The sequence below is a fragment of the Salmo trutta genome, chromosome 2, assembly GCF_901001165.1.
Source record: "Salmo trutta chromosome 2, fSalTru1.1, whole genome shotgun sequence".
Lineage (NCBI taxonomy): Eukaryota > Metazoa > Chordata > Actinopteri > Salmoniformes > Salmonidae > Salmo > Salmo trutta.
The window spans coordinates 47613088-47631372 of NC_042958.1; the positions used below are offsets into that span (position 1 = coordinate 47613088).

Genomic DNA, 18285 nt, shown 5'->3' on the forward strand with positions numbered 1-18285 from the left:
GCCAGTTCGTCTCGTTTGTTCAAGCCTACCAGCGTTTTGTCTCGGCTCCTGATTTTTCCCTAGTTTCTTTTTCTCGTCCTCCTGGTTTTTAACCTTTGCCTGTCCTGACTCTGTACCTTTGCTCCACCTCTTGATTACCGTTCCTCTGCCTGACCTGAGCCTGCCTGCCGTCCTGTACCTTGGCCTCTGCTCTGGATTATCTACCCCTGCCTGCCTTAACCTGTCGTTTGCCTGCCCCTGGGGTTACAATAAATATTGTTACTTCACACAGTCTGCACTTGGGTCTTACCTTGATTTCTGATAACCTTGACTTAACAGTGCATTTACATTCATATGAATCATGCAGTGATAGGTTCCAGGCCACAACACAGCACACAGGGATGCAGTGAGTGAGTACAACACGCCTATGTGTGGTGGGAACCGGAAACTATGACAGAACATGGAGCCAGCTTGTCCCAGCATATGCACTATTACATATTATAAACTGGGTGGTTGGAGTCCTGAATGCTGATTGGCTGACAGCAGTGGTATATCAGACCGTATACCACGGGCACGACAAAACATTTATTTTTACTTCTCTAATTACATTGGTAATCAGTTTATAATAGCATTAAGGCACCTCAGGGTTTGTGGTATATGGTCAACATATATAGCTTGTCCCAACGTATGCACTGTTAAATAATGCACCATGCCAGATGGTTGACCTCAACAGCCCAGACTGCCTGTGGCTCTGCATTCACAGGATGCCAGAACAGCCCCTGGCTGAGAACATATGTCTTTAGCAATGGCTGTCTGGAAAGCCAATGGCTGGCTGTGTTCGGGAGAGCCACAAAAATAATGGCTGTCTGGATAGCCAATGGCTGTCTGTGTTCGGGAGAGCCACAAAAATCATGGCAGTCACTGTCAATGGCTGGCTGTTTTCTGTAGAGCCATAGAGGCTCTACAGAGCCATAGTAGAGCCATAGTGGCCAAAAGGCCATTTTAGCATGTGCAGCGCCATCAAGGGCTTCCACCATGCTGCCACCATTTTAAAGTAGTCAAAGTAGTCAACTGGGTGGGGATTCCTATGGGTTGTAGCCTCAATGGCGCTGCCCATGCTGTCAGTCCTCTATCTATCTCTATGGTAGAGCCCCAGCAATCATGGCCGCCATCATGTTTTGAATACAGTAACGATTCCATTCAAATTTTCTTTGACACTTTGCTTATTCCATAAACCTGGAACCTAGTAGAAAGTCCCGAGTCATTCAAGTCATAAAGAGAGTTGCCGTAAACTCAAGCATTTCAAAACAAGCCATTGTCATTGTTGCTAAAAAAAGAAAGTCACCCCACCTTCGATAAGGAGGACTAGTCCCTGTAGACCTACCAGTCAAAACAAACATGTTCACTATAAGAGCAGAGAGGTCCATGCTATGTGTGGCATGACAGACACATCCCTGTGATGGTTTACAGACGTGTTTTCTCACACCCAAAAACACAAGCAGCATCTCTTCATTGCCACTGGCTCCTTGCCTGGAAAACCAGCAATAATTTGTATGATGAGTACGAAGAGGCATTAAACCATTTATGAACCAACCGGCTCAAATCAGTCTTATGTAGCATAATTTGAAATTGTGTTTTTTACATTGGATAAAAGTAGAGAGTCAGAGCTACAAAATGGTATATCATACACTGCATTTGAGGAACAATGGGAAAGTAATTTTGCTTTGAAAGTTGATCAACTTGTAAACTCACTTTTGAGAAAATGGCCTTTGAATGTTTTGGTACTACTACTGGAGAGCCCTTTATCTACACCCATTCAGCATCGTTTCCTTTTCACCTGTGTTTTAATAGGCTAAGACTTCAGGAAGAGAGAGAAAGTGGTTTTCAAACCAAACGTTAAAGGGCTAGTTCGCTCAACTTTCAAAAGTTTATCAGAAGTTTAAAGTTTGTTAAAAGTGGTTAAGCTTCAAACAGTGAATGGGAACTCTTGGCACCATCTAATTAAATTATCCATTTAGGAAACATTTTATATACAGCTTTTAAAGTTTTATATCAATAAATATCTTGACTGGACCTCTGCATCAAAAATTTCTCTACTTCTTACCAGTGATGTTATTACGTGAGTTCCTGAGTGGCGCGCCGGTCTGCATCTCAGTGGTAGAGTCGTCACTACAGACCCTGGTTCAGCGGTCTAAGGCACTGCATCTCAGTGCTAGAAGTGTCACTATAGACACCCTGGTTCGAATCCAGGCTGCATCACAACCGGCCGTGATTGGGAGTGCCAATTGGTAGGGTGGCGCACAATTGGTCCGGGTTTGGCCGGTGTAGGCCGTCATTGTAAAGAAGAATTTGTTCTTAACTGACTTGCCTAGTTAAATAAAGGTTCATATATATATTTTTTAAAGGAAAATATAGAAGAGACAGAATATTGGATTATGGAAATGCTAAATATAATCCCCCCAGCCTCAGCAGAAATAGCTGAAAGAGATTGGGTTTCAGATCACCCAAGAACAATATTTTTTTTATTTCATATCAATGTCCTCAAGACAAATTAAGATAATTTAAAGTTGTAAAAGATTATACCATTGAAGTTGAAGAAGCAATTCATTTTAGCAAGTAAGTTACAATATCTAATTTAGCTAGAACAATACCAAAAAATGAGGACCTCTGTCTTCTTAGAATTAGATTTTCTATGAGTTTCTCTTCAACTTCCATCTGGGTTTTTGACATCAGTTTATTCATGTTTGACAACATAAGTAGGTTAGCAGATTGTGAAAATGGCGGTCACCCACTCGAGGACAGAGAGGAGAAATGTGCAGCCTCAGTAGTGGTGGTCCTTCAGAGTTTCAGCAGTCTAAAGCTCCTCTTACTCATTCCCTCATGACTAACATCAACTGGGTGGTTCGAACCCTGAATGCTGATTGGCTGACAGCCGTGGTATATCAGACCGTATACCACGGGTACGACAAAACATTTATCTTTACGATCTAATTACTCTGGTAACCAGTTTAGAATAGCAATAAGGCACCTTGGGGCTTGTGGTATATGGCCAATATACCCCGACTAAGGGCTGTGTCCAGGCACACCGAGTTGCGTTGTGCATTAGAACAGCCCTTAGCCATGGTATATTGGCCATATACCACACCTCCTCTGGCATTATTGCTTAAATAAACTCCTGACCTGCGGCGCTGTGAGCTCAGTGTGTGTGTGTGTGTGCATTCCTATGTGTAAAAGGGCCTGCCTGCATGCGTGCGTGTAGGGCTATGTCACTTCCTGCCTGTCTGCATGCCTACGTGTGGGTGGGTTCAGCCTGTCCTCCAGTGACCTCTAGTCAAACATCCGGACGTGGGAAGACGGCGGGTGTCTGGGTCAGTATGTGAGACTAGCTGTCCTGTTGTAGAAGGGTCAGGGATTGTAGAGTGTCCTGTACACAAGCAGGCAGGGGACAACACAGAGGACAGAACAGAGGTGGAACAGTGTCATGAACCAGGGGACATGGCATGCCAGAACAGAGGTGGAACAGTGTCATGAACCAAGGGCAACGAGCCATAACATAGACTAGAGAAAGCAGTATCCTTGGGCTGTGCAGAGACGTGATGTGAACACAAGCCATGAGCTCAGAGTGTATATGTTTACATGCCAGCAGATAGCCACAAACAAGGGCTAGCATACACACACACAGCTAACTTCCTACAATTCTACATATTTATCCATGGGACAAAGGGAAAATCTGCAGTTTCATAGCTAATCTCATGCTATTCTACACATTTTGCCATGAGGCTGAGAGAACATGTTGCAGTTTTACAGCTCATTTCTAGTAATTGTAAACATTCTTGCCATGGCTTATGACGTTTTTTGGGGGTTGCAGGAGTGTGTGGTACGCCAGTGAGCAGAGGTTACTTCCTAGTCATGAGGGACTATAGTAGTAAGGTACACACAATCTCCTTACCTCTCTCTCTCTCCCTGCCCCCCTTTCTCCCTTCCTCCCTCCACCCCTCGTCTCCTCTCTCTCCCTCCCTGTCCCCCCTTCTCCCTCCCTCCACCCCTCGTCTCCTCTCTCTCCCTCCCTGCCCTCCCTCCACCCCCATTATCTCTCCGTCCCTGTCCCCCCTTCTCCCTCCATCCACCACCTTGTCTTCCCCTCTCTCTCTCTCCCTCCCTCCCTCCCTGTCTCTCACCCTCTTCCACTGTGATCTCTCTCTCTATCTCTCCCATGTTCTCTCTCCCACCCTGTCCTGTCCAGTCTAGTCAACAGATGCAGTGCCAGAGTAACAGAGGTGTGAATGACTGATGGTGAAAGTGTCCTAAGTTTCCTATTGTTCACTCATAAATACCTCTACTGTACTGTTGACCTCTCAGCAGCACCATCATATTTATACACCCAGAGTTACTTTACTACCAACGATTACCGTGAGAAGGACTGGTGAATGGTGATGTGTACTTTCAGACCACGCAACAGTCAATATGAAATATGGATGCTGTTAGGGTACATGTCCGTCTCCAAATGTGATAAAAGGCTGTAGTACACACACGGACGTGACTCAGCAAATATGAGCTCATGACAAGCTATCATCACCTTGACAAGCTATCATCACCCTTTTATGGCTCCCAATGGAGAGTGGAGCATCCAGCCTAACAGCTTGTTGCCCAAGACTTCTGAGGCTGAGGAGAACCCGGGCCTCTCGGGGTGTGAGAAATACAGCCAGGAGAAACATCTCACATACACACAGCCACACACGCTCACATATAATTACTATACCGTAAGACTCTGTCTAGCAGATGAGAGAGAGAGAGAGAGAGAGCGAGAGAAAGAGAGAGTTCTGCTTTGAGATGTAGAGTATGCAGCAGACATCTTTATTTGGAAGAAGTTGTTTTGGTTTCAGGCAGATGTGGGATCCTGAAGCCACATTCCCAGATGACACACACGGAAACTAGACACAGCCAGTCACTGTATGAGAGGAACACAGAGACATAAGGAAGCAGACAATAACAGACAACCCAGCTGTCATCTAGACTAGACCTGTGGCCTCCATGCCCAGTGCCCATGCCGGCAGTCATCTAGACTAGACCTGTGGCCTCCATGCCCAGTGCCCATGCCAGCTGTCATCTAGACTAGACCTGTGGCCTCCATGCCCAGTGCCCATGCCAGCAGTCATCTAGACTAGACCTGTGGCCTCCATGCCCAGTGCCCATGCCAGCTGTCATCTAGACTAGACCTGTAGCCTCCATGCCCAGTGCCCATGCCAGCTGTCATCTAGACTAGACCTGTGGCCTCCATGCCCAGTGCCCATGCCGGCTGTCATCTAGACTAGACCTGTGGCCTCCATGCCCAGTGCCCATGCCGGCAGTCATCTAGACTAGACCTGTGGCCTCCATGCCCAGTGCCCATGCCGGCAGTCATCTAGACTAGACCTGTGGCCTCCATGCCCAGTGCCCATGCCGGCAGTCATCTAGACTAGACCTGTGGCCTCCATGCCCAGTGCCCATGCCGGCAGTCATCTAGACTAGACCTGTGGCCTCCATGCCCAGTGCCCATGCCAGCTGTCATCTAGACTAGACCTGTGGCCTCCATGCCCAGTGCCAGCTCAGTACAGGATATAGTAAGCCTCTTTACCTCACCATGCCAGCTCCCTCAGTCACACCAGTGCTGATAATGACAGTAGAAGGTCTTTGTGTTGGAGATGAGGGTGTGTGTGTGACAGTGGGTTACTAAAGTGAGCTACACCAAGACTATTAGGCAAAGGAAAATTACATTACACAAAAGTGCCAAGCGAGATTAGTTTAGTATTGAGACTAATTAGTATTTGGGTAATTGTCGGTCATTGCCAACTCACCAACGTGCTAATCGGCTGTACATGTAGCTAACCATGATCCACAAAACATTCAATGACTCTTTCACTTGTTCATCGAAACCAATCAAATGATTTGTCCCTCAGACAGCCATTTCTATTGTGTGAGATCAGAGAAGGCTGGTGGGAGGAGCTATAGGAGGACGAGCTCACTGTAATGGCTGGAATGGAATTATTGGAACGGAGTCAAACACATCAAACATACATAAATAATGTTAGACTCCGTTCCAATGAGCCCGTCCTCCTATAGCTCCTCCCACCAGCGTCCTCTGGGTGACATCTGTGAGTCAACAATAATGTGTCTGATTGGTTCATTCATCTAGATTCTACAGCTTTCACTTTCTAGGGCATTCTCAATTGGTTTTGCTCGACTCCTCGTGTCTGTTACGACTTCCACCGAAGGTGGCTCCTCTACCTGTTCGGGCGGTGCTCGACGGTCGTCGTCGCCAGCCTACTAGCTGCCACCGATCCCATTTTCCTTTTCGTTTGTGTCTGTCTGTTTTTTCACACCTGTGTTCAGTTTAGTTGATTTCGGTGGGTTTATATACACCCCGCTGCAGGCTAGGCTTTGTGCGGGATTATTTGTTGTGTATTTGCTTGTAAAGGGTGCGTGCCTGCAACACGGGGTTTCATTTATTATTCGGTATATGTTTACCGTGTGCTTACTCGCTTTTGTTTGTGGAGTTGAGGTTTCTCCTCCGTGTGCGCAATTTATTCCCTGTGGGTGGCGACTACGTTTGTGCGGTTTTTCCCATGTGTTTGTATTGTGCCTTCGGGACCACCTGATTAAAAGTTGTGTGCCACTGGAACTTCTCTGTTCTTCTGCTCCTGATTCCTACACACCCCCCTCCTACTAGGAGGCCTTGTTACAGAATCCCGCACCACCACAATGGAGTCAGCAGGAGCTGACACACTCTCCACGTCCATGGAGGAGCATGTACAACACCACACCACCGTTCTCCACCGTCTCGGGACCGCCATGGGTCAGGTGATGGCAACGATGGAGAGATGGGAGAGGGGTGGCCTGCCTACCCCTGCACCCGCCACGTACCAACCTACACCACCACCTGCGCCGGCGCCATCCAGGCCCAGCGGTATTCGGCTCGCGCTCCTGAGGGAGTACGATGGGACGGCTGCCGGATGCAAGGGTTTCCTGCTCCAGCTGGAGCTGTACCTGGCAACCGTTCACCCGGCTCCTTCGGGAGGTGAGAGCGTGAACGCCCTCGTCTCCTGCCTGTCAGCCAAAGCTCTGGAGTGGGCCAACGCGGTCTGGGAGGGACCAGACTCGGCGAGGGACAACTACCTAGAGTTCACCCCGAGCCGGCGGGTGAGCGTCTGTTCCATCTACGGCAGGAGACGAGGAGTGCCCAAGACTTCGCGCTGGAGTTCCGGACCTTGGCCGCCGGCTCAGGGTGGAACGACAGGGCCTTGATCGACCACTATAGGTGCAGCCTACGTAAGGACGTCCGCAGGGAGCTAGCATGCAGAGACGCTACCCTCACCCTGAACCAGCTAGTGGACATGTCCATCAGGCTGGATAACTTGCTAGCTACACGCGGGCGTCCGGATCGGGTCCTGTTGGTTTCACCCCCCAGCACCTCCGCTCCAACCCCCATGGAGATAGGAGGTGCTGCAGCGAGGGTGATCGGAGGAGGAGCCTCCTCCTGCACCAGATGTGGTCAGAGAGGGCACACTGCCGACCGGTGCTGGAGGGGCTCGTCTGGGAGTCGAGACGGCAGGCCGAGCACTGTTCGGACACCCCAGGTGAGTCAGCACCAGGCTCACCCAGAGCCCCCTGTTGGTCACATGTATGTGTTCATTTCTTTCCCTGAGTTCTTTCCCCATTTTCAGCATAAGGCGCTAGTCGATTCAAGCAGGGAATTTTATGGACAGTGGTTTTGCACATAGGTTAGGGATTCCCCAGGTTCAGAAGGACAAACCCTTTCAGGTGCACTCCCTAGATAGTCGACCATTAGGGTCAGGGGTGGTCAGGGAGTCCACGGCTACACTGGACATGGTTACGCAGGTGGATCATGAGGAGAGAATTTGTTTTTCCTCATTGAATCTCCTGTGTTTCCGGTGGTGCTGGGGGTTCCCTGGTTGGCCTTTCACAACCCCACTATTTCGTGGCAACAGAGGGCTCTAAAGGGGTGACGAGGGAATTGTGCGATAAACCTCTGTGAAGAAGAAGGGGGGAAGTTTGCGTCCGTGCATTGACTATAGAGGTCTAAATTCGATTAAGGTGGGGTACAGTTACCCGCTACCTCTCATCGCTACGGCGACGGAGTCATTTCACAGAGCACGCTTCTTCACAAAATTGGATCTCAGGAGCACGTATAACTTGGTGTGTATCCGGGCGGGAGATGAGTGGAAGACAGCCTTTAGTACCACATCCGGCCATTATGAGTACCTCGTCATGCCGTATGGGTTGAAGAATGCTCCAGCCATCTTCCAATCCGTTGTAGACGAGATTCTCAGGGACCTGCACGGGCAGGGTGTGGTGGCTTATATCGATGACATTCTGATATATTCCGCTACATGTGCCGCACATGTGTCTCTGGTGCGCAGAGTACTTGGGCGACTGTTGGAGCATGACTTATACGTCAAGGCTGAGAAATGCGTGTTCTTCAAACAGTCCGTCTCCTTCCTGGGGTATCGTATTTCCACATCAGGGGTGAAAATGGAGTGTGACCGCATTTCGGCCGTGCGTAATTGGCCGACTCCCACCACGGTAAAGGAGGTGCAGCGGTTTTTAGGGTTTTCTAATTACTACCGGAGGTTTATCCGGGATTTTGGGCAGGTGGCTGCTCACATTACCTCACTACTGAAGGGAGGGCCGGTGCGTCTGCGGTGGTCGGCTGAGGCAGACAGAGTTTTTGATCGCTTGAAGTCTCTGTTTACCGAGGCTTCCGTATTGGCTCATCCGGATCCCTCTTTGGCATTCATGGTGGAGGTGGACGCGTCCAAGGCTGGGGTAGGAGCCGTGCTCTCACAGTGTTCGTGCATGCCACTGAAGCTCCGCCCCTGCGCTTTCTTTTCGAGGAAGCTCAGCCCGGCGGAGCGAAACTATGACGTGGGGGACCGGGAGTTGCTAGCTGTCGTAAAAGCTCTGAAAGTGTGGAGACATTGGCTCGAGGGGGCCAAACACCCTTTCCTCATCTGGACTGACCACTGTAATCTGGAGTACATCCGGGCGGCGAGGAGACTGAACCCTCGTCAGGCAAGGTGGGCCATGTTTTTCACCAGATTTAGATTTACGATCTCGTATAGACCAGGTTCCCAGAACACTAAGGCAGACACACTGTCTCTGTATGATACAGAGGAACGGTCCATCGATCCCACCCCCATACTTCCGGCCTCTTATCTGGTGGCGCCGGTGGTGTGGGAGGTGGATGCGGACATCGAGCGGGCATCTCGATCTGAGCCTACTCCGCCTCAGTGTCCTGCGGGACGGAGGTATGTCCCGCTTGGTGTCCGCGATAGATTGATTCGGTGGGTGCATACGTTACCCTCCTCTGGTCATCCAGGTATCGATAGGATGGTGCGAAGCCTTAGGGGGAAGTACTGGTGGCTCACTTTAGCCAAGGACGTGAGGGTTATGTCTCCTCCTGTTTGGTGTGCGCTCAGTGCAAGGCTCCTAGACACCTGCCCAGAGGGAAGTTACAACCCCTCCCCTTCCACAGCGGCCTTGGTCACACCTATCGGTAGACTTCCTGACTGATCTCCCTACATCCCAGGGGAACTCCACGATCCTGGTTGTTGTGGATCGGTTTTTTAAGTCCTGTCATCTCCTCCCTTTGCCCAGTCTCCCTACGGCCCTACAGACTGCGGAGGCCGTATTTACACACGTCTTCCGGCACTACGGGGTGCCTGAGGATATAGTTTCTGATCGGGGTCCCCAGTTCACGTCCCGGGTGTGGAAGGCATTCATGGAGCGTCTGGGGGTCTCGGTCAGCCTGACCTCTGGTTTTCACCCCGAGAGTAATGGGCAGGTGGAGAGAGTGAACCAGGATGTGGGTAGGTTTCTGCGGTCGTATTGCCAGGACCGGCCAGGGGAGTGGGCGAGGTACGTTCCATGGGCAGAGATGGCCCAGAACTTGCTCTGCCACTCCTCAACGAACATTTCGCCCTTTCAGTGTGTGTTGGGGTATCAGCCGGTCCTGGTACCATGGCATCAGAGCCAGACTGAGGCTCCTGTGGTGGAGGATTGGGTACAGGACTCGAGGGAGACCTGGGAGGCCGTCCAGGGGCACCTCAAACGGGCCAAAGGCCGGCAGAAGACGAGCGCTGACCGCCACTGCAGTGAGGCCCCAGTGTTCATGCCAGGGGATCGGTCTGGCTCTCGACCCGAAACCTGCCCCTCCGCCTGCCCTGCCGGAAGCTGGGTCCGCGGTTTGTGGGGCCATTTAAAGTTCTGAGGAGAATAAACGAGGTGTGTTATAGGTTACAGCTCCCCCATTATTACCGTATTAACCCCTTGTTTCATGTGTCTCTCCTCAGGCCGGTGGTAGCTGGTCCGCTTCAAGAAGCTGAGGTGCAGGAGGACCCTCCGCCCCCCCTGGACATCGAGGGGGCCCATACACAGTACGATCCATACTGGATTCCAGGCATCGGGTGGGGGGCCTGCAGTACCTCGTGGATTGGGAGGGGTACGGTCCGGAGGAGAGATGCTGGGTGCCGGTGGGGGATGTCTTGGACCCATCTCTGCTGAGTGAGTTTCACCGCCTCCATCCGGATCGCCCTGCACCTCGTCCTCCGGGTCATCCTCGAGGCCGGCGTCGGCGTGCTGCGGGAGCTGCGCGTCAGGGGGGTGGGTACTGTCACGACTTCCACCGAAGGTGGCTCCTCTCCCTGTTCGGGCGGTGCTCGGCGGTCGTCGTCGCTGGCCTACTAGCTGCCACCGATCCCATTTTCCTTTTCGTTTGTGTCTGTCTGTTTTTTCACACCTGTGTTCAGTTTAGTTGATTTCGGTGGGTTTATATACACCCCGCTGCAGGCTAGGCTTTGTGCAGGATTATTTGTTGTGTATTTGCTTGTAAGGGGTGCATGCCTGCACCACTGGGTTTCGTTTATTATTCGGTATATGTTTACCGTGTGCTTACGCGCTTTTGTTTGTGGAGTCGAGGTTTCTCCTCCGTGTGCGCAGTTTATTCCCTGTGGTTGGCGACTACGTTTGTGCGGTTTTTCCCATGTGTTTGTATTGTGCCTTCGGGACCGCCTGATTAAAGGTTGTGTGCCACTGGAACTTCTCTGCTCTCCTGCTCCTGATTACTACACACCCCCCTCCTACTAGGAGGCCTTGTTACAGCGTCCTCTCCTCCATCCTGTCCTCTACTACATTTGAAAAAGGTCAAAGACAATCAAAGAGGGGAAGAGAAGAAACGTGGAAACCAATGCGCTTGTATGAAATGAGACTCTCCTACTCCACTTGTGCGTAATCAGGCAGATTACATTTACAGATGAGGAATCTCAAAATACATGTGTAAAGTGGAAAAAATAGATGTAGCTAGTTGTGCGAGACATTGTATAGATAAACCATAAGTAAAGTATCGTTTTTTAAATGTGTGCTCTTCTCCTCTGAGAAAACAACATCTGATTCAAAGGGGGTGTGGCAGATTTTAAAACACTTCCGCATTAGCTTCCGGGAGGATACAATTGTGCTTCCTCGGCGAGAGGAGGCTATCACAGGACAGTTTTCTCTTCTCCTATTAACAAACTGATACTCTCCTAGGCTACATATGGTGACAACTTTCGGGATTACGGGTCACGTAGGAAAGGAGTACGGAGGAGAGGACAGACTTTTGCCCAATTATCAATTGAGAATCTCTCCCTCTCTCCTTTTGAACTAATCCCTTCCTCCATCTCATTTAGTTTGGCACTAGTCAGCAATCACTTGACTTGATGACTCAATGTTATGATCCAGGACTCACTGTGCCCTGGACCACTGCTGTTTGTCAGTTGTCATGACCACCAAAGTTATACTGGTATATAAAGACCATATGGACAACAGGTAGCACTTTACTGACAAAGAAGTTAGGAGTGGTTATCTTCAACCACACTGTCCTAAACATCTCATATCATACAGTTGAAGTCGGAAGTTTACATACAGTCGTGGCCAAAAGTTTTGAGAATGACACAAATATACATTTTCACAAATCTGCTGCCTCAGTTTGTATGATGGCAATTTGCATATACTCCAGAATATTATGAAGAGTGATCAGATGAAATGCAATTAATTGCAGAGTCCCTCCTTGCCATGCAAATGAACTGAATCCCCCAAAAAACATGTCCACTGCATTTCAGCCCTGCCACAAAAGGACCAGCTGACATCATGTCAGTGATTCTCTCGTTAACACAGGTGTGAGTGTTGACGAGGACAAGGCTGGAGAGCCCTCTGTCATGCTGAATGAGTTTGAATAACAGACTGGAAGCTTCAAAAGGAGGGTGGCACTGGAATCATTGTTCTTCCTCTGTCAATCATGGTTACCTGCACGGAAACACGTGCTGTCATCATTGCTTTGCACAAAAAGGGCTTCACAGGCAAGGATATTGCTGCCAGTAAGATTGCACCTAAATCAACCATTTCTCGGATCATCAAGAACTTCAAGGAGAGCGGTTCAATTGTTGTGAAGAAGGCTTCAGGGCACCCAAGAAAGTCCAGCAAGTGCCAGGACCGTCTCCTAAAGTTGATTCAGCTTCGGGATCGGGGCACCACCAGTACAGAGCTTGCTTAGGAATGGCAGCAGGCAGGTGTGAGTGCATCTGCACGCACAGTAAGGCAAAGACTTTTGGAGGATGGCCTGGTGTCAAGAAGGACAGCAAAGAAGTCACTTCTCTCCAGGAAAAACATCAGGGACAGACTGATATTCTGCAAAAGGTACAGGCATTGGACTGCTAAGGACTGGGGTAAAGTCATTTTCTCTGATGAATCCTCTTTCCGATTGTTTGGGCCATCCGGAAAAAAGCTTGTCCGGAGAAGACAAGGTGAACGCTACCATCAGTCCTGTGTCATGCCAACAGTAAAGCATCCTGAGACCAATCATGTGTGGGGTTGCTTCTCAGCCAAGGGAGTGGACTCACTCACAATTTTGCCTAAGAACACAGCCATGAATAAAGAATGGTACCAACACTTCCTCCGAGGGCAACTTCTCCCAACCATCCAGGAACAGTTTGGTGACGAACAATGCCTTTTCCAGCATGATGGAGCACCTTGCCATAATGCAAAAGGGATACCTAAGTGGCTCTGGGAACAAAACATCGATATTTTGGGTCCATGGCCAGGAAACTCCCCAGACCTTAATCCCATTGAGAACTTGTGATCAATCCTCAAGAGGCGGGTGGACAAACAAAAACCCACAAATTCTGACAAACTCCAAGCATTGATTATACAAGAATGGGCTGCCATCAGTCAGGATGTGGCCCAGAAGTTAATTGACAGCATGCCAGGGTGGATTGCAGAGGTCTTGAAAAAGAAGGGTCAACACTGCAAATATTGACTCTTTGCATCAACTTCATGTAATTGTCAATAAAAGCCTTTGACACTTATGAAATGCTTGCAATTATACTTCAGTATTCCATAGTAACATCTGACAAAAATATCTAAAGACACTGAAGCAGCAAACTTTGTGGAAATTAATATTTGTGTCACTCTCAAAACTTTTGGCCATGACTGTACACTTAGGTTGGAGTCATTAAAACTTGTTTTTCAAACACTCCACAAATTTCTTGTTAACAAACTATAGTTTTGGCAAGTCAGTTAGGACATCTACTTTGTGCATGACACAAGTAATTTTTCCAACAATTGTTTACAGACAGATTATTTCACTTATAATTCACTGTATCACAATTGCAGTGGGACAGAAGTCTACATACACTAAGTTGACTGTGCCTTTAAACAGCTTGGAAAATTCCAGAAAATGATGTCATGGCTTTAGAAGCTTCTGTTAGGCTAATTGACATCATTTGAGTCAATTGGAGGTGTACCTGTGGATGTATTTCAAGGCCAATCTTCAAACTCAGTGCCTCTTTGCTTGACATCATGGGAAAATCAAAAGAAATCAGCCAAGACCTCAGAAGAAAATGTGTAGACCTCCACAAGTCTGGTTCAATCTTGGGAGAAATTTCCAAATGCCTGAAGGTACCACGTTCATCTGTACAAACACTAGTATGCAAGTATAAACACCATGGGACCACGCAGCCGCCATACCGCTCAGGAAGGAGACGCGTTCTGTCTCCTAGAGATGAACATACTTTGGTGCGAAAAGTGCAAATCAATCCCAGAACAACAGCAAAGGACCTTGTGAAGATGCTGGAGGAACAGGTACAAAAGTATCTATATCCACAGTAAAACGAGTCCTATATCGACATAACCTGAAAGGCCGCTCAGCAGGGAAGAAGCCACGGCTCCAAAACCGGCATAAAAAAGCCAGACTACGGTTTGCAACTGCACATGAGGAGAAAGATCGTACGGGGGTGGCAGCATCATGTTGTGGGTGTGCTTTGCTGCAGGAGGGACTGGTGCACTTCACAAAATAGATGGCATCATGAGGGAGGAAAATTATGTGGATATATTGAAGCAACATCTCAAGGCATCAGTCAGGAAGTTAAAGCTTGGTCGCAAAAGGGTCTTCCAAATGGACAATGACCCCAAGCATACTTCCAAAGTTGTGGCAAAATGGCTTAAGGACAACAAAGTCAAGGTATTGGAGTGGCCATCACAAAGCCCTGACCTCAATCCTATAGAACATTTGTGGGCAGAACTGAAAAAGAGTGTGCGAGCAAGAAGGCCTACAAACCTGACTCAGTTACACCAGCTCTGTCGGGAGGAATGGGCCAAAATTCACCCAACTTATTGTGGGAAGCTTGTGGAAGGCTACCTGAAATGTTTGACCCAAGTTAAACAATTTAAAGGCCATGCTACCAAATACTAATTGAGTGTATGTAAACTTGTGACCCACTGGGAATGTGATGAAAGAAATAAAAGCTGAAATAAATTATTCTCTCTACTATTATTCTGACATTTCACATTATTAAAATAAAGTGGTGATGCTAACTGACCTAAGACAGGGATTTTTTTTACAATGATTAAATGTCAGGAATTGTGAAAAACTGAGTTTAAATGTATTTGGCTAAGGTGTATGTAAACTTCCGACATCAACTGTACATCGGAACTAGAAGCACAAGCATTTCGCTACACTTGCAATAACATCTGCTAACCATGTGTATGCGACCAATAAAATTTCATTTGATTTGATTTAAATGACAACCACATTTCCTCTCCATCTCAGCCAATCAGTGAACTGGGAAATGAAAGTAAAAAGGAAGCAAACAGTTCCTCAATCAAACACAGCTGTCATCCCTCACTCAGTGATCACTGCCATAGTAACAGGAAACGTATAACTTATTATCACCATCATCCCCTTCCATGTACTCTCTATCTGAAAGGAGCCTCCAGGGTCCAATTATACTACACCTTCTCCAGCTTCCATAACAACAGCACAAGGTTAAAATGTGAAAGTTAAAGTTGTTATGAACATCTCATCATAAAATATAATTATTTTAATAAAAATGAAGGCAGTATCTCTCTACACAAGGAGGTTCCTGGGGACGGTGTGGATCTGAGAGTCTGATCTGAGGATCTGAGCAGGCCTGATGACAAGTTTTCTGTTGAATGATTCATCAAAGTGTGAAGAAGAAGAATAGCATGTTTGGAGAACAAAGCCTCATCTGCTGAAGATGACAATGGAAAGTGTCTCAGATGTAGATGAAAGCACAGCACTGTAAACTATGCCAGGGCTGAAAACACACATTCCCGTGACTCTGTCATTAAATACACCTTGATCTGAATATAGGATATGACTGTATGATAACGATTTACTTTGACTAAATATATATAACGCATTTATTACAGGTCTATAAGCATTTCATGAACGTGTTAACAGGTCCTAACCACATTATTAAAGGTTAATGAAATGATCCATAGCATCTCTATAGGTATCTTAATAGATGCATTATTACAATGACAGCGTAGTGTCATTAATATGCCTGCTCTCTATGGTGTGCATCTGCCATACCAGTGTTAGTGACTATGTCTAAAGGCCAAATCACGTTTTGAAAAGGCTGCTGATATATAGCCTGTAGCAGCCCCATTTCCCCCACCAGACGGTCTTCTCACTGAGGTCAATGGTGCATGAAGCTTTCCACAGGGTTGAATCTTCAGGGTACATTTTATGGATTAAATCGTGTAGCTGAGGGTCATATCTTACACTACATGACCAAAAGTATGTGGACACCTGCTTGTCAAACATCTCATTCCAAAATAATGGGCATTAATATGGAGTGGTCCCCCCCTTTGCTGTTATAACAGCCTCCAATCTTCTGGGAAGGCTTTCCACTAGATGTTGGAACATTGCTGTGGGGACTTGCTTCCATTCAGCCACAAGAGCATTAGTGAGGTCTGGCACTGATGTTGGGCGATAGGCTTGTCTCACAGTCAGTGTTCCAATTCATCTAAAAGCTGTTCAATGGGGTTGAGGTCAGGGCTCTGTGCAGGCCAGTAAAATTCTTCCACACCGATCTCAACAAACCATTTCTGTATGGACCTCGCTTTGTGCAAGGGGGCATTGACATGCTTAAACAGGAAAGGGCCTTCCCCAAACTGTTCCCACAAAGTTAGAAGCATAGAATCGTCTAGAATGTCATTGTTTGCTGTAGCATTAAGATTTCCCTTCACTAGAACTAAGGGGCCTGAACCATGAAAAACAGCCCAATACCATTATTCCTCCTCCACCAAACGTTACAGTTGGCACTATGCATTGAGGCAGGCAGTGTTCTCCTGGCTTCCGCCAAACCCAGATTTGTCATTTGGACTGCCAGATGATGAAGCGTGATTCATCACTCCAGAGAACGCATTTCCACTGCTCCAGAGTCCAATGGCGGCGAGCTTTACACCACTCCAGCCGACGCTTGGCATTGCGCATGGTGATCTTATATGCTGACCACACCACTCACGTCGCATGCCGAGCATTGCAAAATACATCTACACATACATGTTATTCAATCCACACTGCTCGCATGCATGCGGACGCTAAAATAAAACTTGGTTTTATTTGTGAAGCATGAGGTGCTGTAAATCCGGCCTCTCCCATCTCCTCATTGGTTTTTATGAGCATATACAAATGTGGGTGATTGAACGATGAAAGATGTTGCTCTTGGCTAAAAACCTGATTCAAGACACTGTCCTTTGCCAATGATTCTCGTGCTCTCCTGTGAACCCTGTGTTTATATTTTTTCATTTTTTAAATTTAATTAGGCAAGTCAGTTATTAAGAACAAATTCTTATTTACAATGACGACCTACAGTGTTCACCTGCATACCACGCCAGTGTGCGCCTGACCCTGCTGTGACAGAGTAGCGTGTTTCCTCAGTGATCTGCCATGCGTACTCATACAGACAGACACAGGCACACAGGCAGGGGATCTGAGAATTCCAGTGGAATGTGTCAGGAATGAGCAGTCATGGAGTCCTCAGTGCCTTACGTGCACGTTCGGGAATCCAGCCCTGCTGAGAGTGGACATTCAGACTTACCTCTAAGACTTGAACATAACTTGACGGGAACCATCCCCTGACTCCATCCAGCTCTCCTTCCCACCAGCCGCCAAGCAACGGATGAACTATCCTTATGATTTCTCCCACTTCGAAAGTCAAACCCTGCTGATGTTGGTCCCCGCTGAAGGAGTATAAACTTTTGCAATACGAGCCAGACATCGTTATCTTCTCTGGGAAAACGTCGGGTCCGCTCCTAAATTCACACAGACTGACCCCCCTCCTCGAGAATCACTTAGTTCTTTCAGAGTATAATTTATTGTATAACTTGTAATGTTGATTAGTTAGCGCATCAATGGCAACAATCCAACATTAGGTAATAGAATCCTTAACTCTGCGCAGATGTTCTCTGAGTGTGTGTACCTACGGGAGATTCTCTACTTGTGTGAACTCCCTTTCGCGAAATCCAGACAAGTCTGCGCTCCTTCAATTCCTATTGCGCTTTTATAAGACATAACCCGGTACTTGCGTTTGTGTTTTTGCACGTGAGTTATCAAAGATGGTGGATAAATAAAGATGTCTTACCCAGGCCGTTGACCATTGAAGAACATAGTGACGGTTCCGATCTGCTTAAATGGGTGGGTCTCCCATAGACATCAATGCAAGAGCAGCTGGGTCTGGTCTGCGTTGTTCATTGAATGTATTTGAACCAGAAAAAACTTGCGAGTGGGATGTCTCGCTTCCTTTTCTGTCAATTCAATTCAAGGCGCTTTATTGGCATGGGAAACGTATGTTAACATTGCCAAAGCAAGTGAAGTAGATAAAAAAAAACAAAAGTTAAATAAACAATAAAAATGAACAGTAAACACTCACAGAAATTCCAAAATAATAAAGACATTTCAAATGTCATATT

At 47.6% G+C, this 18285-nt stretch overlaps 1 protein-coding gene across 1 annotated transcript in view; it reads right to left on the bottom strand.

The window, feature by feature from the left end:
* Positions 1-17998, bottom strand: part of LOC115163150 (growth arrest-specific protein 7-like) — a 117481-nt gene extending 99483 nt beyond the window's left edge. Inside the window, exon 1 of the mRNA XM_029714813.1 lies at positions 17415-17998. Coding sequence (XP_029570673.1) covers positions 17415-17594 — 180 coding nt within the window. The 5' untranslated portion in view covers positions 17595-17998. The remainder of the gene's footprint in view (positions 1-17414) is intronic.
* Positions 17999-18285: the final 287 nt, after the last annotated feature.